This window comes from Pan paniscus, chromosome 1 (assembly GCF_029289425.2).
Source record: "Pan paniscus chromosome 1, NHGRI_mPanPan1-v2.0_pri, whole genome shotgun sequence".
Taxonomy (NCBI): domain Eukaryota; kingdom Metazoa; phylum Chordata; class Mammalia; order Primates; family Hominidae; genus Pan; species Pan paniscus.
In genome coordinates, this window is record NC_073249.2 from 164,361,629 (window position 1) to 164,379,443 (window position 17,815).

Consider the following 17,815-nt stretch of genomic DNA (forward strand, 5'->3'; position numbering starts at 1 on the left):
GATTGCTTGAGGCCAGGAGTTTGAAACCAGCCCGCTCAATGTAACAAGAGCGTCATCTCTACAAAAAATGAAAAAATTAGCTGGACATGGTGGTGAGCACCTGTAGTCCTAGCTACTTAGGAGGCTGGGGTGGGAGGATTGCTTGAGACCAGGAGTTCAAGGCTGTAGTGAGTTATGATCACACCACTGCACGCCAACCTAAACAATAGAACAAGACCCTGTCTCTTATTATTAAAAAAAAAAAAAAAAAAAAAAAGGATAAGGGATAGAAGACCAATACAAAGACATCTTGTCTTTCACTCTGATTATGTGATTATAACCATAGCAACCACTGGCCAACTAGCCCACAGTGGAAGGAAATCTGGTGGCTCAAAACTTTCTATGCTTTGTTAAAGATTTGTGATTTTTCCATAGGAGATTTACAATAGGAGATTGCCTTCGTCAGCTTAATATTTTGGAAAAGTAAATGATTTTTATGTCCCAGGATGCTATTATAGGAGAATTGGGTATCTGTGACCAGTGTAATATTAAATTTATTTTTCTTCTGCTCAGAATTAGTTTTTGCAAAAGATTATAAGCATAGATAAGTACACATACACACATTAACCTTAGTGAAGTAATTATTGGGCAGATAAAAGGAAAATGCCCAATTCAAATTATAGAAATATAAATATATACATATGTGTATGTATATATATTAATATACACACACATACACATATCCACATACATACCCATTTATCCAGAGGAGAAGATACATTGGAAAATTCTTTTATTAAACCTTAATACAGTTAAAAATTAGTAGTATTTGTTTTTATTTTCTATTGGAAAAATTTCAGTGGTATTATTACTATTATTATTTTTCCCCAAGATGGAGTCTTGCTCTGTCGCCCAGGCTGGAGTGCAGTGGCGCGGTCTCAGCTCACTGCACACTCCGCCTCCCATGTTCACGCCATTCTCCTGCCTCAGCCTCCTGAGTAGCTGGGACTACAGGCGCCCGCCACCACGCCCGGCCAGTGTTTTGTATTTTTAGTAGAGACGGGGTTTCACCGTGCTAGCCAGGGTGGTCTCGATCTCCTGACATTGTGATCCACCCGCCTCGGCCTCCCAAAGTGCTGGGATTACAGGTGTGAGCCACTGCGTCTGGCCTCAGTGTATTATCTTAATAGAAATATTGCGAATTCATATAATTACTTTTCTTTCTTATTGATGTAAAAGAAAGCAACATCTTAACAAAATTTTTTCTTATAGGCTGGCATGTATGAAGCAGTTAATGAGGTTTACAAAGTACTTATTCCTATTCATGAAGCTAATCGGGATGCAAAGAAACTATCCACAATTCATGGTAAACTTCAAGAAGCATTCAGCAAAATTGTTCATCAGGTAATGATTCCAATTTCTAGCTTCACTATAAAGGGAAAAAACTGTCTGAAAGCATTAATGTTGTTTTGCACTGATGTCAAACTAGATCCCGTGAAATGACCATTTTAATCAGACTACAAATGAGCGGTCAAAATGATAGTTCATGGCCAAAGCAAAGCTCATTAACAATAAAAATGAATTCACCTAAAGTAAATGGTGATCATCATAAACTTTCTGCATAGCTTTTTTTTTTCATTTTTGAATTATTAATTAGCAAGTTTTTAAAAATTGTGATTTTGTTTCACAAGGTAGATCATAGTTGTGAATCTCATTTTAAAATTGATACCTATTCCTTTGCTGTGAAAATAAAGTTTTTATATTTCAGCTTTTTAAATTAAATGATGTGAAACTTTAATAATTAAACTACTAATATTTTTAATGACTGCAACTGAACTTTATTTTTCCTAGATGTTTACAATCATCCTTTGATATATTTCTAATACAAAAATATTATTTTGTGAAAATAATGAATAAAATGGTTGTCTTAATGTATATTTAATTCTAATAGTATTTCATTACTTAATCTTTATAGTTCATTATGGAATCTACATATTATCACTAAAATTAGCATCAAATTAAACTTAATTTTAAAATGAAGTACACTACTAGCAGTTGATTTCTTTGAAACTAAATCCTTGGCTTCATTGAAATACTGCAAAATATCCTATCGAGTCTCCTCCTCCTCCACTTTTCTGTTCCCTTGCCCGTGCTACCCTACTGTTACCTACTGCTGCCAGTGTCAAAGGAGGTGGAGTATGACTATCCACTTTTGTATTCAGTATTAGTCCTACTTTGTTACCTATCAGCTTGACCTCTTCTTTTTTGCAATGAATTAAGCTGTTCTAAATGAACTGATTAATCTGAAAAGCCTTTGACAGTCTAAAAATAGGGCTGCTATCCTGTTAAGTCAGGATTTTATTGTCATCTATTAAAATGTTAAAGTTGAAAAATACTGATTAGGTTTCATGACCATGACAGGTAGGTCTTTTAATAATCAGTTGTATATATACTATCACAGGAACCTCAAGCCAGTTTCTAGAGCTGTAAATTGCAAATTATAAATGTTAGGTCTGGAACATTTAGAGCTAGTCGTTTCTGAGAAACTTTTAGCCATTTGTGTTGTTGGCATTTGAGCAGAGTTGCAGTTTGTATTTTAATTTATCCTAGATACTTGGTGAAGTGCAGCTCACCTTAGTTAGAGATCTTACTTAAACATGTAAATGGAACAAGCTGCTGGCTCTCTTTCCCTAAAATTTGTACTTTCACTTAAAGTTTTTAAAAGGCAAAATTTTAGCCACTGGGTTTTGACCAAGCAATTTATGAAATTATTGCAGGTCTTAAGTAAATGAATATGCTGTTTAAAATATCCTGCTGTCTTCTATTTGTGGAGAAGAATTTATGGTATATGGTGCCTTTGGCCTTTTTTGTTCTTTTAAACAGTTTTTTTATGACTTGCCCTTTTTTACTTTTTATTATACAGAGTACTGGCTGGGAGGTAGGTAATGTTTTAGTTAGTTAAAGACACTAATAGATTGATTTTATCAGATTTCTTATGCCAATGCTTTGCCCACATGTGCTAGCTGTGGGCATTCTGTTGCTATCTGCTATCAACTGAATTCATTAACCAAAGAAATTTTGTTAAAATATTGTAAGTTATTTTAAGAAATATCTTATTATGAGGTCGTAGGCAGTGCATGGAAATCCATATGTTACACTAATGAGATTCTTTGGTAAATGAGCCACTTTGTCATCACTTTAGTTTTTACCCTTTGAAGCATTTCTCTCATCAACATTTATACACAGATTTCTTTTTTTAACCATATTGTTTCACCTCATTTTACAGAGGTCGATTTATGTGTTATTGCTCAGAGGTGTAAATAAAAAATACTCTATTTCATCTGATCTCAGATGGCATCAATTACAAAACATACTAGTATTTTATATGCCTTTAAGAAAGGAAAAAAAAATCCCTGTGTATTAAACCAGGATATCCTATTAGTTGAAAGATGAATACCAACTACAAAAACATTAAAATGTGAGCAAAAAAAGTACATTTTAGAATTGATGAGATACTGTGTTAATTTGATCTTGAGTCACTTCACCTTGACTATGAGCACTACTGAGGAAAGAAATTCACTTTTGTCATTTAAATTTTGTTGGGGAAAGGGATAAAGAAATTAAGAGAACTTATAATTTAATTTGACCTCGTATTCTGACAGCATTTGATATATTGTTTGATAAGACTACACATGCTTCCTTTTATGTAGTAGTTAAGACTCACAAAAAGTTATATGTAAATACAATCTTACCCGAAAAAAATGCCAGGAAGAATTGATTACCATTATTTTAAACGTTTCTGCAAAGGAAATAATTCTATAAAATATGCCCTAATTTATTTTGATGAGGTAAAGCAAGGTAGTAATAAGTCAGGTTTATTTAAAGCTAGGTATATTTGTAAAGTTGTGTGCTTTGCCTCTCACTTGTTGTCAGATTTATGTTGATCGAACACTTAGGCTTCTCTTTTTGGGTTTGCATTGCAATCCTTGTTTTAAGACCCAAATAGAAAACCTTGGGAATAAATATTACTACTGAGTTTTCCTCTATTTCTGAAATAGTACCCAAGTCTTGTTTTTCTTTAGATGAAGCCAGTACTTTTATAAATCTACCTTAATTCTCTAGATTAAATGTATATGACTGTATTAATACTCAAAATATAATCCTCATTCCTATGGCTCAGTTAAGACATACATAAAGAGACTTGCCATGGTTATCTATGAATGATAAAACTCCTTATAAATTTCCTAACATTAAATAGAATTAGTTGAAAATTAGGCATAAAATAATAAATTGAAACCTCTGAGCAGTTTATTACTAGTTTCCGTGATGCTAAATCGACCCCTGAAAGGTATAATTTTCACTGGTTATGACATTAATATCATTCTGTCATCATGTTTATTGCATGGTAAAAGTCTCACAGACTTTATTTTCTTGTTATATACTTGTCACTACCTTTTACTGGACCTTTAGCTTTGTAGCTGCTAAATTTGTTGCACGTTTGTTTTTTGCTTTTCCTTTGTAAAACTTAAATGGATGCCTGCATTTAAAAAATGTGTTTTCTACCATTTGCTGCTTATTTGTTTTGAAATTTCTGTAATTAAAATGCTTTCTGTTTTCTCTTCTCTCTTGTCCCTGGTTGCTGACCCTACTCCCCACTTTTACTATTGTCTATTGTGGTAAGTTCTATCTTGTGGATATTTTTCTTTTTGACTCGATGAAAACTTCAGTAATTTTGTTTTTTCTAAAAGCAATGTTTCCTAGCTAATTTTCTAGTATTCTGGTAGAGCTTTCACTGGATTGAAGTCCAGTAAGGATAATCTGTGCATTGTAGAAAGGCTCTTTGAATTGATAACTTGCTCCCCAACTTACAGGAAAACCCCATCTGGGCTTATATATTAGTCACATGTTTCATTTTTTTATTGTGCTCCTTGATTTAGTGCAAATTATTTGAGTTGGCAAAGCTTTTTAGAAGGGTGTGTGTGTGTATGTGTGTGTGTGTGTGTGTGTGTGTGTGTGTGAAAGATAACTCTAAAACTTAGTATTTCAGTAAAGTCTTCACCATGCAAAATAATAAATCATGAACCTTTCGGGAGTCATGTGGCTGTTATCTCCTCTGGTAGTTTCAGTTCTTTAATGGCTGTTTAGTGTTCACTTTTATTTTTACTTTTCCCTCGAAATAGTAGGAAGTAAAAGCATGTTTGTTGTCTTTTAAAATTTTTGTTTATGAGATGGGGTCTCACTCTGTAATTCAGACTGGAGTGCAGTGGCACGATCACAGCTCACTGCAGCCTTGACACCTCCTGGGTTCAGGTGATCTTCCCACCTCAGCCTCCCGAGTAGCTAGGACTGTAGGCGCATGCCACCAGCTAATTTTTTGTATTTTTGTAGAGACAGGGTTGTGCCATGTTGCTCAGGTTGATCTCAAACTCCTGGCCCCAAGCAATCCACCTGCCTCAGCCTCCCAAAGTGCTAGGATTATAGGAATAAGCCACCATGCCCAGCCTAAAAACATGTTTTGAACTCTTCTTTTTTTATGATGCATATTTAATTATTTTTAGCAGAAAGAGAAATGTTAAGTTTCTGTATGAAAATTTTTATAACCACTTTCTATGTTATGTATGTGTGTGTGTATATATATATATATATATATATATATATATATATATTTGTAATTATGTTTGTACCAGCCTGGACAACATAGTGAGACCATCTCTACAGAAAATTAGAAAAATTGGCCAGGTATGGTGTTGTGCATATGTACTCCCAGCTACTCGGGAGGCAGAGGCAGGAGGATTGCTTCACCCCAGGCCTCAAGGCTGCAGTGAGCTATGATGGTGCCACTGCACTCTAGCCTGGATGACAGAGTGAGACCCTATCTTAGGGTCAGGGTTAAAAAAGAAAAGTTTGTTCAGTTATCAAATAGTGACGAATTTGTATTCAGAAGTACACTAATACAAGTTTAAATTTTTCAGAAAAATCAATCCCCAGTGATAACATAGTCATGTGATACTTTTTTTTCCATTCAAAGATCACAACATATTTCTTTAAAGAACACCACTACTCTAGTAAAGTATATCTTACATTTTCTGGAAAGGCTAGAGAAGATCTCTACTAGATCCCTAAGGAAATATAGATTACCCTAACTTTTGAGATTGACAGATGCAAATTGACTATATCTTAACTCTCATTATTGGACTGAATGGACATGAATGTGAGCCAGTATTTTGGTTTTCATATGTTCAGAAATACTGGCCATAGTTCTGGCTCAGTGGCTTCTGTTGGATTTTTATTTTCTTCAATCCACACTAAAGCTGAGTGACATAAAGTAACACATCCAAGCAGTTAAAAGATAGAACAGGATTAGAAACAGCAAATTATAATGAGCAGGGCGATCAACTCTGAAAGAAGGAAATGAAATAAAAATTCAAGAATAGAGCATAGTGAAAACAAGTACTTTTGGGTAGTCGAGTGGGTAAATGTGACTCTCTAAAGGAGAAAGTAAAACAGGTCAGGCACAGTGGCCCACACCTGTAATCCCAGCACTTTGGGAGGCCAAGGTGGGAGGATCGCTTTAGTTCAGGAGTTTAAGACCAGCATGGTCAACATGGCAAAACCCATGTCTCTACCAAAAAGAAACAAAAAAAATTGCCGGGGCATGTACCTGTGGTCTCAGCTACTTGGAAGGCTGAGGTGGGAGGATTGCTTGAGCCGGGAAGGTAGAGTTTGCAGTGAGCTGAGACCATGCTACTATGCTCCAGCCTGGGCAACAAAACGAGGCCCTGTCTCAAAAAAAAAAAAGAAATCAGAACATTGTAGGTATAAAACATCCATGAGCCTTTACCTCAGAAAGGTAAAGTTAGATATGAAGAAAGTTAAGGAAAACATAGTAAATGGGAAGAATCTTAGTATCTCTAAGAGGAGATACTTTCTGGTAGTTAGTGACTCCCTGATGACTGGTATAGACCCATAACTGAGCACCTGATAATATATCCCATACCACTGATTTTTTTTCTGCCCCTTATGCTACTTTTGAGAAGAAAAAGAAAGATATGAAAGCCCAGCATGGTGGCTGACACCTGTAATCCCAACATTATGGGAGGCCAAGGCGCGATCCTCGCTTGAGGCCTGAAGTTTGAAACCAGTCTGGGCAACACTGTGAGATCTCATCTCTACCCAAAAAAAAAAAAAAAAAATTAGCTGGGCATGGTGATGTGTACCTGTGGTCCTAGCTACTTGGGAGACTGAAGCAGGAAGATCACTTAGGCCCAAGAGTTTGAGGTTACAGTGAACTATGATCACCACTGCACTCTAGCCTGGGTGACATAGTAAGACCCTGTCTTTTAAAAAGAAAGAAAAATATGGACAGCAAATATTTACTATGTAGATGATATTAGATGTGGTTTCTTTTTTTCGGACTGGGACATAAAATGGTCAGATATGTCCTTCTGATAAGAAATGGAGTACAATATATCTTGGAAGAATGTGTTTTGTCTCTCAGTAAGCCACCAACCTGATTTTTATGCTGAAGTATAAAGGATATGCAAGCATGCAAAAATAATTGCAGTAGAGGATGAAATATAGAGGAAAACAACATAGGGAAGGAGGTAATCCTCAAAAGAATTTCTTGAGGAAATTTGTAAGAATTCTCAAGAAAACACCAGAGAAGTGGATGATAGTTCAGGGGTTATGCTAATGTCCTGGTGTTTATACCAGTATATATAGAATATGGGGAACATAAAGCTTAATTAAGAGCTTGAGGCCAAGCGTGGTGGCTCATGTCTGTAATCCCAGCACTTTGGGAGGCTGAGGCAGGTGAATCACCTAAGCCTGACCAACATGGAGAAACCCTGTCTGTACTAAAAATACAAAATTAGCCGGACATGGTGGTAATCCCAGCTACTTGGGAGGCTGAGGCAGGAGAATCGCTTGAACCGGGGAGGCGGAGGTTGTGGTGAGCTAAGATTGCGCCGTTGCACTCCAGCCTGGGCAACAAGAGTGAGACTTTGTCTCAAAAAAAAAAAAAAAAAAAAATGCTTAGAGTCGGGTGTCAAATATATTAGAGTTTAACTTCCCACTCCACCACTTACTAACAGCGTGACCTTGGGCAAGATACTTTTCCTCCTCTATAAAATGAGGGTGAAAATAATTTAATCTATCACATAAAGTTGTGATAAGGATTGATATAATACATGTAAAGTGGTTAACCAGTGTCTAGCACATAGTAAGTACTCAAAAAATGTTGAAAGTTGTTATTTTTGTTGTTAATATGATTTAATCATAATTACTATTAGAAATCTTAACACTAGTTAATAAAATCTAAGAGGTTTTATATTTCCCAGTTGAGATCTGCAACTAGAAGTGAACTGGTAAATGCTCTTTAAGAGGAATAAACCTAGTAGAAGGAAAGAAAGATCACCATTGTGTGAAATACTGGTATGCCTATATGGAAATCAGTTAACTTAAAGGAAGCATTGTGGAAAACAACTGGGAGAGGATAAAAGAAGTTAGAGAAATGATGTCACTGTGGAAATATACAACTAGTCCAACGGAATGTTTCTTGCTAAATAAAGACAACAAAACTAAAATAGATTTATGATATATTTGTCATAAGAGGTTTGAACCATTTAGAAACATGGTAGATGGATATCTTTGTCCCGGACATAGTTTTATCACCCAGAGGATTGTGGAAGCAGTAAGTAGAATCGCTAAGGAAGAATAAGCTGTATTGTGAGGAGTGATAGAAAGTTCAGAAAGGATTCATAACAGTAAAGAAAGGTAATGCTAGAAAAACAGCCTAATTTATAGGAAAGTTTTTTGTTTTTGTTTTTTTTAATTCAAAAGAAAAACAGGTATCATCCTGTGGTCCAAAGCTCTGAAGAAGAAATAAAGATGAAGTGAGTTTTTCCTGCAGGCGAAGCAATATGACTGTGCTTCCATGAAGCATACTTCCGTAGTAGTTTGACACTAGAGGGAGTATAAGTTGAAAATAGTCAAATTCTCAGCCTTTCTTTCTCTCTAGCCTCATCCCCTGATGCTCTCTCCTCCACTCCATTCTGCACACAAACATTTATTTTTAAATATCCAGTAACTCCTTGTAGTTACTTCTCTAACCTTATCTCATCCGATTCTACCTGTTTGCTTACTCTGCTCCAACCACACTGCTTACCTTCCTGTTCCTCAAACACACTCGGTAGGCTTTAGCCTTCTGATCTTTGCACTGGCTCTTTCCTCTGCCTGGGATGCACGTCGCTCAGGGATTCACATGAATAAGTCTCCCATCTCCTTCAGTCTTTGCTCAGATGAAACCTACCCTGACCTTCTTTGTCCCTTTTGTTCACAGATTTTTTTTTTTTTTTTTTTTTTTTTGAGACGGAGTCTCGCTCTGTCGCCCAGGCTGGAGTGCAGTGACACGATCTCGGCTCACTGCAAGCTCCGCCTCCCGGGTTCACGCCATTCTCGTGCCTCAGCCTCCCGAGCAGCTGGGACTACAGGCACCCGCCACGGCGCCAGGCTAATGTTTTGTATTTTTAGTAGAGACGGGGTTTCACCGTGTTAGCCAGGGTGGTCTCGATCTCCTGACCTCGTGATCCCCCCGCCTTGGCCTCCCAAAGTGCTGGGATTACAGGCATGAGCCACCGCGCCTGGCCTGTTCACAGATTTATCATAAATATCTAGAACAGTTTGCTAACACATAGTAAGCGCTCAATAAGTATTTGAATGGATGAACGCTTTCCCTAATATTTGAATCTGCCTTCCCCTGACCCTCTATCAGTGTTCCTTCCTTCCCTTCCCTGTCCACTTGGCCGTTTATTTTGAGTAGAACCCTATGCATTACCTCTGTTGTGACTTACTTGCAACAAGATTAATCTTCCCTTATACCTCTTTTTAGTATAGCATATATCCCTTTGTTTTGTAATTATTTGAATACATTTTTTACTCTCTTGGGAAGCAAGTCTAACTTATTTTTACTTTCCTATTACTGAAGATGAACAGTGGCTAACATAATAAACACCCATTAATTATTTTTCCTTGAACCGAATGTCATGAGAAAATATAATAAAAAGAGGTAGGTTAGTTTTAAGTTACCTTAATAAAATTCAGTGTTCAGATTCAAGGTGACATTGAGCCCAGCAACACACCTTCATTGGTCAGATCACATCAACAGTATTATGGTTATATCTGGGATATCACACTTTAAAGGATGGCATTGTAATAAAGTGTCAACAGAGTAGAAATTACTGTCATATGAAGATTGAAAACTGGAAAGTTTAACTAAAGGGAACAAGTCCTAATTGTTATCTTCAAATACTTAAAGGGCCACAATATTGAAGAATTGGAATAATGTTTTAAACTGGAAACCTCTGAGAGGAGGACAGCCAGAGTAGCAGCATATTAATATTACAGGTCACACCTGTAATCTCAGCACTTTGGGAGGCTGAGGCAGCTAGATCACTTGAGCCCAGGAATTCAAGACCAGCCTGGGCAGCGTGGCAAAACCCCATCTCTACAAAAAGTACAAAAAATTAGCTGGGTGTGGTGACATGCTTCTGTAGTCCCAGCTACTCAGGAGACTGAGGTGGAAGGATCGCTTGAGCCCAGGAGACAGAAGCTGTAGTGAGCTGTGGTCGCACCACTGTATTGCAGTCTGGGTAATGGAGTGAGACCCTGTCTCAAAAAAACTAAAAACTAAAAATAAATAAAAAATAAAAAGTAGGAATGTATATGTATATATGTGTATGACATGTTTTGAAAAAAATGACAAATTTTTAAGTAATTTTCTTAGGTTCTTTTTTTTATTTTTCATGCAGTGCCTTTATTACTTAAGTCAGAATTTACTATTATTATGTTGTTTTTTTGGCTTACTTATGGTTTTAATCAGAATTTTAGTTGAATTGTTCAATCTATATAGATGGACTAATTTGCTGTAGAAATCAGTTAATTTTTATGTGTGTTAAATTTTGAAATAAAGTAACTGAAAAAATGTTTTTAAATTAGAAGCCTCAACTTTCTTTAGCTCCAAATACATTTTTCTTTAAAACTTTACATGTTTTTGGACAAAAATGTAGGGATATTTTTCATCACTATACCTTTTTTTTTTTGGTATTATAAAACTGGTAAATTAAGGATTAGAGCTTCCCATTTTGCTTAATTATGTGTGGCATTTCTAGCTTATTTTATATGCCCTTTTGCTTTTTCAGTATAGGAAAAATAAATATAAAGCAGATTAGGCTTAAAGAGAATTCAGAGGTATTTACTTACTTGTAATGCGCATATAGGCACCACCAGAGAATCCTAAAATAATTTTGTATCTAAATTGTAAAAATTAGCTGAGCAAGGTGGCACACACCTGTAATCCCAGCTACTCAGGAGGCTGAGGTGACACTTTTTTTAAAAAAATTGTAAAAATTGCATAGAAAGTGTCCAAATATTTATCTTTATTGAAAGAATTTGTCTTCTGATATGCTGTGTGAGAGTTAAGGTGACCTTAATGTACTTTGTACCTGACATGAATGTGTAGTTAATGCATGCCAATGGGTGGTTTGGGTGATTTAGAATAACCAACTCATCTCAAAAATTTTTTACTTATTATCTTTCACTCATAGATTTTTTTTTTCCTTTTCTGTTCCATTTTTAGTAACTCTTCTACATAAAAATTTTTTACTGGGCTGGGTGCGGTGGCTCACGCCTATAATCTCAGCACTTTGGGAGGCTGAGGTGGGTGGATCACCTGAGGCCAGGAGTTTGAGACCAGCCTAGCCAACATGCTGAAACCCGTCTCTACTAAAAATACAAAAATTAGCCAGGTGTGGTGGCATATGCCTGTAATCCCAGCTACTCGGGAGGCTGAGGCAGGAGAATCACTTGAACTTGGGAGGTAGGGGTTGCAGTGAGCCAAGATTGTGCCACTGCACTCCAGCCTGGGCAAAAGAGTGAGACGCCATCTAAATAATAATAATAATAATAATTTATTGGCACAGGGCTGCTAATTGTAGAATTTTTGCTTTAGTGCTTCTGGAGGGTCTTGACATTTACATTGCCTGCTCTATGCCGGGTGCTATCTTTGACTCCTAACTTTTACAATCTCATTTAATATGTGAAGAGGTTATATAAAGGCTAATGCTAATTTAAAAATATGTAAGTGTTGTTTTAAAATTTAACTTGACCTAGTATGCTCTAGTATCAGTACAGTTAAGACAGTTTATATCAAGCATCTTTTCTTGCAATAAGGAAAATGAGTTAATTTATCTCAGTTATATAGATTTAAAAAACATAGACCAATGTGATAGAGGCACTTCGTACAAACTCCGAAAAATATTATATGTGATTTAGTCACTTGTTAGTAGCCCTATTTGCATACTTATTTGTTAGAAATAATGAAAAAGGAAAGACTGTTTACTTTGTTTAAACCTTCATTTAAAATATTATAATTTTGAATTAAAACTTTTTGCAATGTTTTGGAAATTTTATGCTGTAGCAATCTAAACATAATGTGAAAAACAGGAAGATTTCATATTAAAGTTTCTCCATTTTCCTAAACCTAGGATGGTAAGCGGATGTTTGGCACCTATTTTCGTGTTGGTTTTTATGGAACCAAGTTCGGGGATTTGGATGAACAAGAATTTGTTTACAAGGAGCCTGCAATAACCAAACTTGCAGAGATATCTCACAGATTGGAGGTGAATGCTGTGGTGGTTCATAAAATGTCATCTTTAGTTTGTATTCTCTCTGATGATTAGACTTTCAGATCCAGATCTAATCATTTAGTAAGCCAGATCTTGCCAAATAAACTACTCCATTAGAGAATAAGGACTTTTAATAGTTACAATAATACTCTTTCAAATCTTTTATGGCAGCAATAAAATAGTAATATTGTTTATTTTTTGAGACTATTTTCACACATATTTTAGAAACCCCTGTATCCTTCAGAATTACTGCGACTTAACGGAGAAATATATAGTATAATCCCACATTTTGTTGAAAAAGACAAAGAATTAAGTAGTAGCTAATAATTGAACTAGAACCAGAACCCTAAGAAATTTCTGACCCAAGCATTTTATCTCTTTGGCTTAACTGGTTCCAGGTGAGGTATCTTTAGAACCTCACCTGAAATCACACCTTAAAAACACTTCCTTTAACCTTTATAATTTCTTAATTTGCACCATAAATGATTGAGTTTTATATTTCCTGGGCTAACTAGTATTTTCTGTTATAGTTATTCTTTCCAACCTTTCTCTATTTTTGTTACTCAAAGTGTAGTGGATGGACCGGAAGCATTGGGTTCACCTGGGAGATTGTTTGAAATGCAGAACCTCAGACCCCACCCCAGCCCTTCTGAATCAAAGTCTGCATTTTAACAAGATCCCCAGGTGATTTGTATTCACAAAGCAGTTAGAGAAGTAGTGCTCTGGGCTTGTTTTTATTCTCACTGATGTTAATTTCTTGAATGTTATATTCCTATTGGTGACTTCTCTGGCCAAACTGACATAAATTGGCTCAAACTGTGACTTTTTATTTTTCAAGAGGTTAGGTGTAAGTCTTGGGAAATATTAATTGAGACTTACTCAATTATAAAAATTACCTTTGGGATAGCAGTGGGGGTTTCTCCTTTGAAGATTCAAATTCGATTTTTCCTTTTGAATAGCTTCATCCTTTACCCATGCTGCTGCTACTCAGTGTCATATGGAGTAGTCACTATATTCTTGACCTAAGGTTGCCTTTTCAAAATATAAACCCATAGAGAACTGCAACAGGTCAATGCTTTTATTTGAAAATTCTGGGATTAAAAAAATAGTTCATAAAAATGAATGTTTATTCATTAACCCATGGTCTCTAAGAAATCAAGCCACAACAAACTCAGTAAAACTAAGATTTTTATACATCAACAATAATGAGTTTCTTTTATCTTTGCTTTCTGTTCCCTTTTGTTTCTCTTGAGGACTTCTTGTGGAATCCTGTATTTTTACTGGAGAAAATTGTTGTTTTCTGATATTTTGTGTTATTTAAAGTTTGTGGATGGGAATAATGTCAAATAAATATGGACTGAGACCATGCTAATTTATAAGCTAGTATAATTTTTGTAAGCCTAAATCATTACTTTTAATTATTGATATGATTGTACAGAACTCACTAATTCTCCTAATTTTGCTCAGGAGTCACGCTCAGGCCTTCTCTATTTCGCAGTCTTTTTAACTTCATATAAAATGTTTCTTTTTCTTTATTGTAGGGATTTTATGGAGAAAGATTTGGAGAGGATGTGGTTGAAGTAATCAAAGACTCTAATCCTGTAGACAAGTGTAAATTAGATCCTAACAAGGTATAGTTGATTCGACTATAATGACATATAGGCATCTCTTTGAAATCCTCTGTGCAATTTTGTTTGAGAAAGACTAAATGATGACTTAACAGTGAGGAAATGAAGGACTTTTTTCTTTCCTAGGCATATATTCAGATTACCTATGTGGAGCCATACTTTGACACATATGAGATGAAGGACAGAATCACCTATTTCGACAAAAATTACAATCTTCGTCGATTCATGTACTGTACACCCTTTACTTTAGATGGCCGTGCCCATGGGGAACTTCATGAACAATTCAAAAGGAAGACCATTCTGACTACGTCTCATGCCTTTCCTTATATTAAAACAAGGGTCAATGTCACTCATAAAGAAGAGGTAAGTCCATTAATGGGCAAACAGCATTAGTGAAGCAAATACATTCAAGCCATGTAACAACAACTCAGATGTACCAGAAGATATGTACCATCCCTTATACCATAACATATTAGAACTTTACCCATTTTTGAGTCCTCAATTTTTTACTTCTTTTCTAAGACCCTAATTCACCCCCAGCTTTTTCTTTAAAAGGTTGATTTTTTTTTTTCATTTAGGAATCCAAGTTTGGAATTTTATTGTTACATGAAAGTTTACAATTGATCTTTTTTTTTTCTAATTTCAGTTGATTATACATAAAGTTCATTAAATAGTTTTCAGTCAGTACACTGATTTAACAGATGCTCTTTTACTCAGATCATCTTAACACCAATTGAAGTTGCTATTGAGGACATGCAGAAAAAGACACAGGAGTTGGCATTTGCAACACATCAGGATCCCGCAGACCCCAAAATGCTTCAGATGGTACTCCAGGGATCTGTAGGCACAACAGTGAATCAGGTTAGTGCTTTTTGCTAGCACTGTGTGATTTAAGCTGTAAATACGATTTGGGATAATTTCAGATCAGAAATAATTGTTAAGTCAAATGAAAAGGATCTGCCTTCTCTACTGCCTGTATTTTTCTACCTATGCGATCTTATAAATTCTATTAAGAAGGAATTGATTCACTTAAAATAATATTTCCTTAAAAAGCTTGTACAAAAGAATGTGATCTTTAAAACAAGGACTCATTTTCAGAGCTATGTGCATATTTGCGAACCTCTGCTATGTTAGATTCTCCCTGATGTTACCTTCCCCAGATCTCCTTTACAATAAGTTGTGAGGATTAAATAAGTGATATGGAATCATTTTTTTAATTTGAAAAATATATTGACACAAGAAATTATTGTTCTTTTGTCATATGCAGATTAGAAGCCATCCCCATTAGTCCTTGCGGTTGGTTCATTAAAATTATCTTGTTTATGATTTTAGGCATGGCCCCAGTCTTAGGAATATTCCATGATAAGGGAAAATACAGAAAGGCTTCAAGTAAGATTTCCTGTACCATGTCTTAACTACTTTTCAGATTAAAAGAACAAAGCCAAAAAGTGCCCCACCAAAACTGAAATAAATACCTTAAGACCTTTACCTCCTAGAAACATGCATGATTTTAAGGTTTTGTCTCCAAATGATGTAGCTTACAAAAGATTATGTTCTTTAACACAATGTCCGGAATACCTTTGGAATACTGAGGGAACCTGTTTTAGCAAAATCAACTCTGATAATCAGCGGATTGGCAGATGTAGTAGCTTGACAACTTTTACATCCAGGATACATTAAAGAATGTGAAAAAATACAAAGCAAAATACATTAATGAACATAGTAGTCAGTCCTTGAGTTCCTATTCTGTTTCTTTGAAGAATAAACTCATAAGAAGTTAATTCCACTAGATAAGAATGTAGAATGAAATTAGAAAATACTGAAATAGTCTGTGGAGTTTTAATATAGGCATAGGCATATATGCATTAAGCTTAAATGCAGCCATCTCAGAGCTAAGAAAAATCATTTGAGTAAATTCTGTCTCTGTGATTTTAGAGATAACAAAAAAACACACTTCTTATTTTCTTATTTTGCAGGGGCCTTTGGAAGTTGCCCAGGTTTTTCTGTCTGAAATACCTAGTGACCCAAAGCTCTTCAGACATCATAATAAACTGCGACTCTGCTTTAAAGATTTTACTAAAAGGTATTCAAGGCTTTCTGCATAAAGATCTTCAAATTGAGACTGTCCAATACCACAGTATGACATAAGGGCCTTAAGGAACCATTGAAAAGAGAAAATAGGCTAGGCACAGTGGCTTACACCTGCAATCTCAGCACTTTGGGAGGCTGAGGCAGAAGAATCATTTGAGGCCAGGAGTTTGAGACCAGCCTGGAAAACAAAGCAAGACCCCATCTCTACGAAAAAAATTTTAAAATTAGCCAAGTGTAGGTTGTGCGCCTGTAGTGCCAGCTACTCGGGAGGCTGAGACAGGAGAATTGCTTGAGCTAGGAGTTGGAGGCTGTAGTAAACTATGATTGTACACTGCACTCCAGCCTGGGTGACAGAGCAGGAGCCTGTGTCAGAAAGAGAGAGAGAGAAAAAACAAAAAAACAGAAAAGCGGTTGACAATAATAAGTAATCTGTGTAGAATTTACTATTCTTTAATAGCATATACTTATTCCCCTCTCCCACAACCCTACCATACTCTATAGTGCCATGTATTTAATTTTAAAAATTAGAAAAGCCAAGGCTCAGGAAATTTTATTAACTTGAAACTACTATTAGATCATTTAATTTAAAAGCTACTATTTGTTGTGAATCTTCAGTATTTGAGTTTCTGCTTCCCTCCCCCCAGGATACTTACAAGCAGTAAACTTGGAAGCAAAAAACTTGTGTTCAGATCCTGACCTTATCATTAATTGTGCTTTTCCAGGTCACTTAATTTCTATGATCCTGCATTTTCTAATGTATAAAGTAAAGATAATGATATCTACCCCCCGTAGGGAAGCTGTGCAGATTAGGTGAAATAATTTATGGGTGTGTCCGTCCCCAAGACTATCCCCAATTTCAGTGATTTGCTAGGAGGACTCACAGGACTCAGCATATAGTTATACTGGTGCCTGTGATGTATTGCACTGAAAGAATACCAAGTAAAGTCAGCAAAGGAAAAAGGTGCGTGGAGTGAAATCTGGAGGAAACCAGGAGCAAGCTTCAAAGGGTCCTCTGCCAGTCAAGTCACACAGGACTTGCTTAATTCCTCCAGCAATGAGTTGTGACAGCAGGTGTGAAATGTTGTAGGGAACCTCATTGGAGACTCAGTGCCAAAAGTTTTTATCAGGAGCTGGTCATGTAGGCACTCTCTCTCTGAGATGTACCAAAATTCTAGACTCTCATAAGGAAAGCAAATATTTAGCAGGTGAACTGTGGTAGTAATAGAAAGAAACCTGTTTCCTGCTTTTAGAATTGACTGATTTCTGGCATTAATTTTATTATTTGGGAGGTGTAAGAAAACAACAACAAAATACACCCTACCATCTTTGTAAACCAGATGATTATGGAACAGTACATACTTCTTTAGGTCATAGACATTTAGTAACAATCAAGTGCTTTGTTTCTTGCTTTTGTTTTTGGAATATTTTACCATG

General features: G+C 35.9%; 1 protein-coding gene across 11 annotated transcripts in view; it reads left to right on the top strand.

Moving 5' to 3' along the window:
- Positions 1-17,815, top strand: part of DOCK7 (dedicator of cytokinesis 7) — a 232,910-nt gene that overhangs the window by 197,631 nt on the left and 17,464 nt on the right. For 7 of the 11 annotated variants that reach the window (XM_055091843.2, XM_034966435.3, XM_034966442.3 and 4 more), the window contains 7 exons: positions 1,252-1,383; positions 2,903-2,917; positions 12,531-12,656; positions 14,204-14,293; positions 14,417-14,653; positions 15,008-15,151; positions 16,267-16,373. In XM_055091843.2, the coding sequence (XP_054947818.1) occupies positions 1,252-1,383; positions 2,903-2,917; positions 12,531-12,656; positions 14,204-14,293; positions 14,417-14,653; positions 15,008-15,151; positions 16,267-16,373 (851 nt within the window). Of the gene's footprint in view, positions 1-1,251; positions 1,384-2,902; positions 2,918-12,521; positions 12,657-14,203; positions 14,294-14,416; positions 14,654-15,007; positions 15,152-16,266; positions 16,374-17,815 lie in introns of all 11 variants that reach the window. The other 4 variants (XM_063600783.1, XM_034966450.3, XM_034966456.3 and 1 more) reach the window with 1 other exon arrangement.